The sequence below is a fragment of the Pleurodeles waltl genome, chromosome 2_2 (assembly GCF_031143425.1).
Source record: "Pleurodeles waltl isolate 20211129_DDA chromosome 2_2, aPleWal1.hap1.20221129, whole genome shotgun sequence".
NCBI lineage: Eukaryota > Metazoa > Chordata > Amphibia > Caudata > Salamandridae > Pleurodeles > Pleurodeles waltl.
The window spans coordinates 714,842,433-714,855,934 of NC_090439.1; the positions used below are offsets into that span (position 1 = coordinate 714,842,433).

Genomic DNA, 13,502 nt, shown 5'->3' on the forward strand with positions numbered 1-13,502 from the left:
AAATAGAGTTCTACGGGGGTCCCTCCAAAGGCTTCAGACCTTGCCCCATTCACTTATGGACAAGGAGTTCAATGCACCTTTGCAGAAAGGGGCCATCTGTTTTCTGTGACGCATACCAATGGATTCTATAGCACTCTCTTTTTAGTAGACAAGACCAATGGTGGTCAGAGGCCAGTAATAAATCATAGGGAATTCAGTAAGAGGCTGGTTTACTGCCACTTCAAGATGGAGGGCATCCACCTCCTTGGGGATGTGCTGCTGCTGCTGGACTGGATAGTTGTAGGAAGGTGCCCCTTTTTGACTTGGCCACTGCTGCTTTTTGCTGGGTATTTTATGCAATTTTGACTGAAAGTGCACTGGGTTCCTGCTAACCAGGTCCCCAGTGCCAGATCTCTATCCCTAAAACTGCAATTGTTCCCCAGTTGACAACACCTTTGGCCCACCTGTAAGTCGCTAGTAAACTGTACCTTAGGGCATGGGCGCCAAGGAGGGTCACCCTCAAGACCCCTCACCTAGCACATGCAGACTGCCATTGAAGGCTGTGTGTCTTGGTGCAGCTAAAAGTGAAAACAAGACATGGCACACAACTTGTGTGCCATGTCCCCTAACACTGAGTGCAGTATATGTAAGCCACCCCTACAGCAGGCCAAAGAGCCCTAAGACAATGTGCATTATATTACATTGAGGACATATCTGTCTAAGCAGATATGCCCCTTCTATGTCGTTGTCGATTCTTAGACATAGTGAGTGAACAGGGAAGCCATTTTAAGTACATGTGCTGGGCACTGGTCACTATGAATTCCCCAGCTACGTGACGGCTTCAGTGGAATAGGGTTGTTTGGTATAAAACATCTTGTATTAATAAACCCTCAATGATGCCAGTGATGGATTTATTAACACATGCACCCAGAGGGCACCTAAGAGGTGCCCCTTGAAAACCTACCAACTACTAGTTTTAGCCAGCCTGCACCCCATCTTGTTGTTGGCAGATTTAGGAACTCTGGCCACGGTTATGCACACTTTCCACAGGAAGTCATTATATAGAGGGTCTAGTGACCCCAGGGTATGTAGCCCATTGGCTACTACCCTACACTCCCCAAAACACCCCTAAATTCAATATTTAAGGGAGCCCTGGCACCAGGAAATCAGATTCCTGCTTACCTATGAAGAAGGACACTCATGAGCGGCAACCGCAAAAGAAGAAGCAGCTGACCTGAACCCAGCACTACCAGCCTGTGTGCTGCTCCTGCCAAATTGTACCAAAGTTGTCTCTTCTTGCAGCACTTGTGCCTCCAAAAGCCTGGGTGGACTTCCTGCCTTCAACAAAGACATAGGAATTCCTGTGGAGCTGCTTCCCTGCATGTTGCAGGCACCCCCAAGAGGACTGCAAGTACTCTGGACTTCTGAAAACCTGACACCTTGAAAGCACCACTGCACTTGTGCCGCCCAGCACGAGTGGAAGTGGACCAACGGCGCCAGCGTGGTCCCCCAGCCCTCCAGAGAAAAAGCCCACCTTGGACTTCCCCACTGCGGACTCACCAACGGTGCCTGCAGCCTCTACCCGCAGACCCCCTCAATCATTCATCGCCTCAGGCCTGTGGAGAAGAAGACCCAAGATGTCCCCACGTCTCTGAGCATCTCTACACTTCAACCCACCTGTTGGTTTCCCCCAACTGGATCCCCAGTCATAACCTGCAGCATCTTTTCAACCAGACCAATCCCCATTGACTAACATTGGGCACCCAACGCTGTCTTACACCTCTGCACCCGGCTGCCCAAGTGCCACCAGGTGTGTCCTGTTGATGTGGTCTTGACCCTTGCCCAATACTCACCTTAAGCCCAGGAGATTGGTTCCGTAAGTCACTGTACTATACCTAAATGCAATACTTGTTTTTCTCTCCACAGGATAACATTACAGCTTCTGGGAAATGCACTATTGACTTTGCATAACCTGAAAGTATTTTTCTTGCAAAACATACTTACCTGATCATATTAATTTTGGTGCCTAAAGTATATAAAGATACTTGTTATTTTTGTAAATTGGTATGGACCCCTTTCTTGAGTTGTGTATCTCATTTATTGACTGTGTGTGTATTTGCAGATGCTTCATACTCTTCTCTGATAAGCCTAAGGTTGCTCAACCACACTATCCCCGAAAGGAGCATCTTGGGTTTGCTAGAGCAAGCCCCTGTCCACTAGTAAGGGAACTCCTGGACTCTTTACACAATGTATCTCGTTTTGATACGTCATATAGAGAGCCAGCTTCCTTAAATGGTGCATCTAGACCAGAAGGATGCCTACTTGATGATTCCTGTTTTCCCTCCCCACCGTCATTTTCTCCAATTTGTCTGGTGCAACCAGACATTCAAGTTCACCACTGTTCCACTGGATCTCTTGTCCGCCCGTGGTGCTTTGCGAAGGTCCCAAAGCCAAAGATACAGTTCCTTTAGGCCAGGGGGATAAGACTAATTACCTATTTAGACAGCCTCCTGTTCTTAGCCCAGTATCCTCTAAAGCTTACCCAGCAGCTGTGGATGGCAGTACATCTTTTGCAAGGATTAGGGTTTGTGGTCAATAAAAATAAATCACTTTTGTCTCCAGCTCAGAAAACAAACTTCCTCGGTTTTAAAATAGACTCCACCACGGGCACCTTGAGCATTCTGTCCCAGAAGATGGCAAAGATTCATCACAAATTGCGCCAGACCTTAGCCATAAGTCACACCTCTCTCTGGCAGATTGTGCACCTAGTTGGTCTACTCTCTTTATCAATCCAAGTAATTTTCCCAGGTCCTCTTCACTAGAGAGCTCTCCAACGCCTCAAGGTGCATCACCTTTGGAAAGGTCCCACATATGCCCAGTCCCACCTTCGGACAAGACGAAGGCAAAAATCAATTGGTGACTATCCCACCTGGAGGCATAGAACAGGAGGGCAATCTTCTGGTCCGTTCCCCACTTGGTGACAGAGTCTGATACAGGTCGGTCAGGTTGGGGCATACAGTGTGGGGACTTTTCCACTGGTGGAAGTTGGTCACCACAAGAACTGAGTTTACGGGGTGCCAAATACAAAGCTCTGGCAGATTTGGGGAAGAATTTGTCTTACTTCCACCAGGAGAACCACATCTCAGTTACGGTGGAATATGTTTTGGGCAAGTTGAACCAGGTGGCTGAATGGCACTCTTGACACTTTTACTACTGAAGTCTATGGAATCTAGACCCACAGGTCTTCCTGCAGCTCTCGGAGAGATAGTGTCTATTCTCAATCTACCTTTTTTGCATTCTTGCTGGACCACAAGTTGCCTTGTTTATTCAGCTGGAGGCCGGACCATCAAGCAGTGGTGAAAAAAAAGGTTTCTGCAGGATGTGGGCCATGTGGTCAATAAAAATAAATCTAGGTACATGCGTTTCCCTCCTTTGCAGTGATCACCAGAGCATCAGCCCATATGTGCCTCAGAGAGCGGAGACGGTCATGGTAACACCCTTGTGGAGGTCTCAAGTGTGGTTTCCAGTTCTTTTGGAACTTTCCTGGTATTCTTCAATCCAACTCCCCCTCCCTCCTCACCTTCTGCTGACTCCAGATCTCACACCACATAGGTTGGTGATATAAGGTTCCTTGCAGCTGATGGCCTGGCAGTTTACAGGTGAAGCTGGACGCTCCAAGGGTTTTCACAACATGCTGAATTCCCCCTCTTTAAGGCTTGGTTGGACAACAGGACCAAGCTGGTCGACCTGGACGAGATGAGTGCGTTGGGCTCTGCGATGGAGTGTGGTTCCAGTGGGCGCAGGAGTTGTTCAAATTCTGAATTGTATGTCCAGCTTAGCTCAGGAGGTGTTAGCTTATCAATATGTTAATGCTTTTAGGTCTGCCATCTTGGCAGGACATGCTCCAGTGGACAGCAGCTTGGTGGGGTAATACCCTTTTGTCTGCTGGTTATACAGAGGGTTCAAGCTTGCCCTTCCCCCAGAACGTCATTACTCAAAGTTGTGGGACGTCAGTCAGGTCCTCAACCTTTTTCTATCTTGGCAGCCGAATAGGTTTTTATCCCAGAAAAAACTTTCAGCCAAGTTGGCAATGCTTCTGTGTCTAGACTTATGAAGATTGGTTTCCGATGTGAAAGCCCTTGACCTCTCAGGCAGAGTGTTTTCCCCAGATGGAGTGGCATTTACAGTACGAAGGCGGAGCAAGTTTAACGCCTGCATAATTTATTTTCTGACCTTTAGGGATGTACCCAAGCTGTATGTAGTACAATGTCTTAAGGCTTATAAGGATATGACAGGTGGTTCGCCCCCTGGGCAAAAGGCAGCTCCTCATTGCCATACGGAAACCATTTAAAGTGGTGTCTTCTCCTACTATAGTCTGTTGGGTGCGGTGGGTTATGCAAGAAGCTGGTATTGACACCAAAATGTTTGGAGCACATTCAAGGAGAGGGGCAATGTCCTCAAAGGCTTTCTATATGGGAGCTCATTTGGAAGACATATTGCATGCGGCTGATTGGTCCTCTGACTCCACCTTTAAGAGGTTTAGTTGTGAGCAAGGTTTGAACTAGCATAATCTTCACCTCCAGTCCTGACAGAATGAAAATTTGCCTAGCTTTAGTGAAGGTAAGTTTCAGTTCTTTTAATTACACTGATGCAAGGATTATACCACCTGGCGGTCAGTTTGGACACTTACCCTCCCCGTTTGGAATAATTAAAGCTTTCATGTTCAAGATTCATGAACTATACAAGTTGTGACACTGTGTTGATTCTATCGAAGGAAATTATTGTATGGTTCATGTTCTATTATTGCAATTTGGCTTTTTACTCTACTGTTGAAGGTATCCATGCTGACAAAGTTGTTCAGAATGGTCACTTATGGGTTTCCTGTCTTCATAGAAAATGATGGGTTGAAACAAGACGCATGATGATTCAAGTTACGCGTGATTTGGACAAAGAAAGAGCGAGCCCTGAAAGTGAAGATGGGCAATATTGGCACCAGATGCTGTGATTAGAAGATGGACTAAGGGCCTCATTATGACCCTGGCGGGCGGCGGAGGCCGCCCGCCAGGATCCCGCCCTCCAAATTACCGCGCCGCGGTCAAAAGACCGCGGCGGGTATTACGAGTTTTCCCCTGGGCTGGCGGGCGGTTCCAGTTAAACCGCCCGCCAGCCCAGGGGAAAACGACCTTCCCACGAGGATGCCGGCTCGTAATCGAGCCGGCGGAGTGGGAAGGTGCGACGGGTGCTACTGCACCCGTCGCGTATTTCACTGTCTGCAAGGCAGACAGTGAAATACATTTTGGGGCCCTCTTACGGGGGCCCCTACCATGCCCATGCCATTGGCATGGGCACGGCAGGGGCCTCCAGGGGCCCCGCGACCCCCCCCTACCGCCATCCTGTTCATGGCGGCTTTCCCGCCATGAACTGGATGGCGGTAGGGGGGGTCGGAATCCTCATGGCTGCGGAGCGCGCTCTGCAGCCATGGAGGATTCCAATGAGCAGCGGAAAGTCAGCGGGAGACCGCTGACTTTCCGCTTCTGACCGCGGCTGAACCGCCGCGGTCAGAATGCTCATTGGAGCACCGCCAGCCTGTTGGCGGTGCTCCCGTGGTCGGTGGCCCTGGCGGCCACCGGCCGCCAGGGTCAGAATGACCCTCTTAATGTGGTACCCTAAGGGTTTCCGGTAACAGTAGTTTTTTCTTGTTAATGTTAAATGGCTGCTTTTGGAAATTGTGTAATAAAGTGAAGTACGAATAGCACAATCCTCGCCTCTGTGTCCTTAATAGAATTGAAACTTACCTTCACTAAAGCTAGCCACATTTTCACTGAGCACTATAGTTATAAATTCCCATGGCTCTTTTTGTCCAGTGCCTCACCAGACTCCACCTCAAATACCAATAGGGATTTCTCCTGTGGTGGCTTCTACTGTGTCACTTTCACCTGTTGCAATTCTGCTGCTGCAACTTTTAGATGCTCCTTCACATAGGAGATCCACCACTCCGAAGAGAAAATCTTGTGCTCCCTCAAAAGAAGTTTCAATAAAGCACCGTTCTCAAAGTTCTTATTCTCCAGAAGGGAGCAAACTCCTAAAAGGCATGACTCAAATTGGTGGTCCCCTATTATTCTGTGTAGTTGTATGAAAAGGCCAAGATCCACCACATTAAACTCTTCTTCAGACATTTCAGATACAAATCTACTTTGACATACTCGCCTTTAAGAGAACGTTTAGAAGCAGACGTCTGCCTCTTTCTCGAAAACAAGCTGAGGAGAGGGCCCATCTCCTGAAAGAGAAAGCAAATTTAAAATGCCAAAAATAATACAGGCCCATCTTTAACATATAGACCACAACTGAATGAATTAAAAAGAAAGAAACTCACAATATTAGTCAGGTGGTAGGTGTGGGATATCTGGGTGTGTGGTGTTTAGAAGAGCACTGGGACTGTTTGTATTAGTGTGACTATTCAATGCTTGTGGCTTTAAATTGAAATACATTTTTTATTTAGTTTTACAGATGTGATTATGACTTTAATGAAGATTTACATGAGGAAACAATTTGATTATATATGTCACCTTTCTTCTTTTGCAGGTCTGTGCTGTTGCTATAAATACACTATCCTTAATTGAACAACTGAAGACAGAAAACCAGGTAATCCTACATTTAAATGCTAGTACAAAAGGTTTTAATGTAGGATTGACCAATGAGAAAATGTTTTTGCACTTTACTACATCCACATCAGGATTTGTTTCATGTCTTAAGTGCAAACTAAATCTTAAACAACTGTAAGATATTTTTTTACTTTATTACTATAGCACTAAAGTGATGTTTTATACCGTTCTACAATTTCCAACTAAAAATACAAAACTTGTTTTCAATTATTGTGCATTTGACTAATTTGATTAAGTTAGTGGAGCACCATTAGCTAGGATTGGGGCCATTTAGTTGTGAAACAAAACAATCCTTAAAACTGCAGCGCATGTGTGGCATTATATTTTCATGATGTTTGTTTAAGGCTAGGACGTGCTAAAAAAGTGAGCCACGGAAGAGCAGATATCCAGTCGACCAATGATAAACTAGCACAATTTGACCAATATTTTTTGACCGTCCTTCAATCTTGAAACAAGCTCTACCCTCACCCTGCCCCTCACCCATCTTATCCCCATTTACCTACTACTACTATTCCTCCTTAGCTTCTTCACTTCTCCTCCTGCTTACACTCCAAATAGTTTGACTACTCTCCCGCTTCTAGAGAAGCTGAATCCATGGCCACACCACCTCATTGTGACACTCCTTTCCATCCCATTCATGCTTTTCCACTACTTTCTCCCAACATTTATACCCCCATATGTAAAGATATTTATCATATGCAGCTTTCCTCTTCCAGACTCTCCCATCTTCAGTCTCCTCTCCCCTTCTTCCTTTGTCTTTTCTCCTCTCTCCACCCTCCACCTTTCCTCCCTACCCTCTCTACTTTCCCACTTTCAGCATTCCTCACTCCTCTTCCACCCTAGGATGCTTTGGTCTACATATTTTGCTGACTCTAATTCATAGTTATATGCGCCTCCTTATCCTCAGCCCCATTCAGCCAAATATACTTTGTTCTTTGCTACACTTTTACATGCTTTACATGCTTTCTTTCACCCTTACTTCAAGTTTCCTTAAACGTCTATTTCAACAAAAATTTTTTTTGCTCTTTCCATGCCTTTACGCAAGCTGTTGGAAATGCATTTTCTCTTCAGTAGTCTCACTGTTTCACTCTCCCCTCATTGTTATGTGAAATGTTGCAAGATGGAGCAGGACCCTTGTCTTACTGCTATGCTAACTGTTACGAGGAGCAACCTGGAACCTCGTCCCCACTGAATATTCTTCTATCTTTCTAATGAAGATAAAGGAGCTCTTTATGGCTATCGGTACCTAAGATCCACTCTCAACTGAATTTCACTATCTCAATATCAGACCACTCACTCCGCTGATGATGACACATCTCATAAAGAAAGTTGATGATCAAAATGACCTTATTCAGATTCGCTGGAGCGTGTTATCCAATTTACTAAAATGTTTTTAACATTATTCTTCTATAGCTCTGTAGATCAGCTGTGAACCCTAGAAAGGAGGTCGCTGACACTATTGTTAATCCTAATCCTAACTTCTTAATCTTGCCCAAAACATGGTTCAATGACACCTCCTAAAATATCACTACAAAAGGCGATGTTTGACACCCACTTCTCCTTTCCTTATGCACTCCTGAAAATGACAAAGGAATGAAACACAAATGGAGATGGGGAAATAGACGGTCAGGTTTCAGAATTCCTTACCCAGTATTCTGAAACAATATTGACCCTCTTCACCAAGCCCGATTGGTTCATTGGATGCAAGCTTTGATACAAAAAGAGGGTGTTGAAAAGTTAAATAAAAAAGAGATGAACAAGGGGATTTCTCATTTTTTATGTTCATAGAAAGAAAGATGGAAAATAGGAATATCAGCCCATGTTACATATAAACTCTTTAATCAGAGGGATCAAAAATAAATTATTTGGCATTGTTTATTACCCTCAAGTGCTTACTGTGCGCGGGAGAATGGGATGTGCGTCTGGTGGTTTACATAATCCATATTTCTATGCCAAAGGTCAAGAAGCTCAGATTTGCAGGCAACATTGCTGATACTGAGTGTAGTAATGGTTATGTAAGTGGGTCTTTAAGGAATGTTAGAATGTTAGTATGTAATAGAGTTGATGATGTAATAGAAATCGTAAGAGTCAGCTGAAATGCAGCTCTGATGGAGAGAAGATGGTTTATGGTGTGAGGGGCTGTTAATAAAGATTCAACCTTTACCTTCATTGCGGAATAGTTGCTACACTGAGTTCTTCCCTTTGACTTAAAATCACCACCTCAAGTGTTCTAAGTATGCTTAGTGTTTCCGGAATCTTTCCTGCAAAATCAAATGATAATTGTTTGTCCTTACTTGGATAAGTCATTGATCAAAATCCTTTAATGTCAGTGGATGGCTAAAGATTTGCAGAGGATATCCTGTTTTTCTATGTGAAATGGACATCCAGAATAACTTTGACAAATTCATAATTACTCCTCTAAAATTCATCCAGTACCTAAGAGCAATCGTGGAAACAAGTGACACAAAAATGTATCTTTCAGAGGGAAGACCTGTACTCTTTATGCCTGAAACGTCATCTGCTTAAGTTAATCTCTCGTCGGATACTAGGCAGGTCTCCATTTGTGATTGATTGGCATATGGTCTTGCAGTACAAGAAAGATGACAGACGAAGATGTAAGCTTACCATATGAATAGATTAGCATGCTTGTTCCTAGAGGCCAGCCCTAAAAAGAATGCAATTTCCAGTGACTGGGCAACAGGAATTTCTCTGTGGTTTGCATCCTTTTCTCTCCTCTCCAAAGAGATCTTGCTGAAACAGAGTACTATCTAAATCTTCACTTGTCCACTTACCCTTTCAGGAGGCTCCCATGCAGGCAAACCCTCTCGCTAGAATGTCCGAAGAAAGAGCATTCAGAAAGAACATGGGATCATACAGTATGGATACATAAAACGTGCATTTGTATGAATATGGTTAAAAAATGAAAGCCTCCTTTGAATATAAAGAGTCACTGCTCAAGTGCATACACAATTAAGGCTCTCCCATTGTCCCACCCCCCTGCAATTACCTCAAGAATAGAGAAGGGACCTGAACTTATAGAGAAAAATGGGTGGGGACGGAGAGACTCATTCCTGTAGGTTTCAGTTCATGATCTTTGTTCGGCAATACCAAAAGTAAGCTATAAAAGCGTGTTATAAATTCAATAAAACAGTAGAACATGAATCAATAAGCTCATAAAAAGATTGGAAATTAAAATGTAAAATTATAAAATAGATAAAATACAATTGGTATTTTAAAGTGCATTAAGACTTTTCCTAACATGAATTGCTTTTAGGATGTAATTTGCCACCCTGTAGCATACATTTGGGGAGTCTAAGGCTAACGAGTTCCAGTTCATCCTGATAAGTTCTTATATTAAGTACATTAAAAAGTGGTTTAAGGTAGGTGATTCTAAGATGTTCATAGAATTTACAGAATAGGACAAAATGCAAAGTGTTTTGTTTGCTAACTGCATTCCAAGGGCATCTATCTGACTCTAGAGGGCAATGCCTAGTTTGAGGAAATGCTACTAGGTGTTGCGCAATTCCCAGTCTTAGTCTAATTAACACAAACCTGTGCTGCATGTTGGTGACTATGGAAAGATAACCAAACCTACTTGCATCCAATGAGTAAGACAAGTAAAGACCAACAGTGATTTTGGTAGATTCAGTTAGCTTCCTAGTGTCCGCCTTAAATATAAAAAAAGTGTCCTTGATACATTTCTTTGATAATGACAGCACGTCCTCTGGATTATGTTTTATAGATCTGCTGACAACAGATTTAAAGGGGGATTCAATAAAAGCTATCCAGGGTATACACGTGGCGTTGTCCAGTTTCATACAGTCTAATATAAGATCTTTAGTAAAACCAGTGGCTTCCTTAGAACATATGCTATGCCATAAAAGCAGGAGTCTCACCTGTAGCACATCTTCCAAATATTGTATGCCCATTTCTTGATGCGTGATCCAATTAGAGGCTGATGTGGGTAGACCTAACATGCGTTTTAGGAAACAATTCTCCTCTAATTGTAGGGGAGAGTTTTTGGTGTAACCCCACACCCCGGCACTATACGCAACCGTGGTAACAACTCTAGCCCTGTAAATGTCCAGCATAGTGCCTACGAGGTGGCTTCCTAGTCTACTAGCAAATCTGAATACAGCACCTGAATTTCTTCTAAGTTTGTTCCAACCCAAACAAACCAGCTGGTCCCACTTTCCATTGCTAGAAAACAATACCCCCAGTTACTTAAAGCAATTGACAGTACTAATCTCCATATTCTGACTGTAAAAACTTCTGCATTTGTTTACCTTCTTACCACAGGCCATAGTAAATGTTTTGGATTTATCGATTATCATACCCTTAGATGACATAAACTGTTCAAATCCACACATTAACTTCTGGATCCCCCTGGGTGTTCTGGAGATCAGGACAACATCGTCTGTATAAAGTAGGGTAGGCACAGGACATCCAATCACATATGGGGGATCGGCCTGTAAACCCTGTAAATGTTTATCTACCCCATTAATGTATAGAGAGAACAATAACTGGGACAGGATGCAACCTAGGCGGATACCTCTTCCTATCTTGAGATACGTGGTGGATTCTCTAAGTTGGCCAAAACGGACTTTGCATGTCAGATCTCTATACAGAAATTACTTCAAGAATAGAGAAGGGACGTGAAGTTACAGAGAAAAATGGGTGGGGAGGGCTAGGCTCACTCCTGTAGGTGTTTGATTGGAAGACCTGGAATGTTTTGTCACAATGTCTTGGGAGATGATTCAAGATACTGTGAGTTCCACGCTTTCTAAAAAGAGAATGCACTATATGGATTGTTTATTATAAGCATATAATTTTTCAGAGTTACCCACTGTAGTATGAAGGCAGACTGTGACTTGCCCCTAGGCACACCTTAGTTCCTGCCTGAGAAAGTTAAGTACAAAACCTTAAAGGACTGTGGACTGAAGAACCAAGGGAACAAGTGAGGGTGAAAAAAACAGTAGTGATGGTGGGATGGGAAAGCCGGGTGCGAACTGTACCGTAAGTGATAGTCATAAACATCACTGTTGCCAGATGCCTGCTTATGCATGTGTTAGGTCTATATACCACAGTACCTCTATCGACCCAGATGTGCTACAGGCTATCGCCCGCTCTGTTGTGTCTGATGTAGGGTAACAAATCTGATTGGCTCTATAAGTATTTGCCCTTTGTAAGTGTGTCCGTATTCTTCAGTGCCCTGTTCACCACCTTCTCCTTCTTTGAGGTCTTTTCTGATATCCTGAACCAGGTGACCAGACATAAGTAGAGGAGATTGTGCATTTGGTGCTTGAAGAAACATGGTGACCCAAGAATGTGTCTATAAGATATAGTCCAATGTTGCCTTCAAACTTTAGCAAAATTCCTCCTCTAGCAAAATACAGTTGAGTGCTGTTACTTTGCAAATGTCCTTCATGGGCATATTTTATCACCATTTGTGTGATTAACGATTACGTAGAGGGATGAGCGTTCTACTCCTTGTCACAAAATCTGTTCCTCCTTGAGATTTGAATATTGCCATATTCAAAATGATGAGTGAATCCTTTGAACTCTTGTACTGTATAGGTGAGACCAACAACATTAGTTATGGAACATTGATATTCTAATGATTATTACTTTGGCTTTGAGGGTAAATGCCCGGTCAATTACACAATGAACTAATGGTGACAGTTTAGACTCCAGCCAGGTTACCCAGCCTTTCATCTTCTAGAGAGCTATATAAAAGTACAAATGGGTTGGGTAACAATAAAATTCAGCACCAGACTATCCCTTGGGTGAGTGCATCTTTCACAGGTTTGTATTATTATTAGTATCGAAGTGAGGTCCCGGCTTTATATTTTTTACCACAATAAGAGCCTTCTTTCTTTCCCAGAGGTCTGTTACTTTTATTTTTCCCTAACCTTTCTGACACAAAGATTACACTTCCTTAGATGCCAGATTTTATCATGGCAAAATATATATGCAATCAAAACAACTGCTTGACATTTATAGAGCTAATACGTTCTTGTGCGGCATCCTCAAAGCAATCCATTGCTAGAAAAATATATTGTATTACTACTTGTTATCCAAAACCAAACCGACTCCTTCAAGAAAGGCGCAGGGCTTCTTTGATAAGACCATAGGGGCTGCATTAATGAGAAATACCTCCATCACAAAAAATTATTAGTGGTCAGTTTCAGATCAGTGCACCCCATTACCAACGTTACTCCATTAACACAAACTCCACAAGACTCACTTTAGCAGGCAGTCACTTTTTGCATGAGAGCAGGATACTTTCCCTTTCCATATTCTCCTGATTTACCTGTCTCTGGATTTAAGAGGTAGGCTTGCTGTTATAAATAAATACACTAATTGAGTTATGAATTGATACTGCAGTCAAATAAGCACAAGGTTAAATGGGACGTTGGACTTTTTACAGTGACACCTTGACTGAGTTGAATGACTGTGAGTATTTTTTCTGTGGGGTGGTTATTTCAGTTTGTCTTGCTTTCCTAAACCTCTGAGGAACCTACGTTGATGGGAACTGTCAAAATATTTTTAAAAAACGTCATTGCAGAGCTCTTGTCAAGCGAATAGTGTCTTGAAACAATTCTTGGCGTTTATTACTGGTTTGGTATGCACACTTGGCTTGTCTGCTGCAGTCCTCCCAAAGCATTCCTTTATATGTAGTCCAAACAAGTAGTATTACTCCCATTTTAGGTTTGTGTCATTTTGTGTCACCGAGAATAAAGGTAAAATATAACTACATTAAAAAAATGGGAAAACACGCTGTGCAAGGCAAACTATTTTTAATGGTATTGAGGAAACGTTTGCTGTGCTGGTATCACCATCTTCCCACCTGTAAGGAAC

The 13,502-nt window shown here is 43.2% G+C and overlaps 1 protein-coding gene across 1 annotated transcript in view; it reads left to right on the forward strand.

The window, feature by feature from the left end:
• Positions 1–13,502, forward strand: part of MCMDC2 (minichromosome maintenance domain containing 2) — a 1,221,288-nt gene that overhangs the window by 70,940 nt on the left and 1,136,846 nt on the right. The window contains exon 3 of the mRNA XM_069218905.1: positions 6,562–6,621. Coding sequence (XP_069075006.1) covers positions 6,562–6,621 — 60 coding nt within the window. The remainder of the gene's footprint in view (positions 1–6,561; positions 6,622–13,502) is intronic.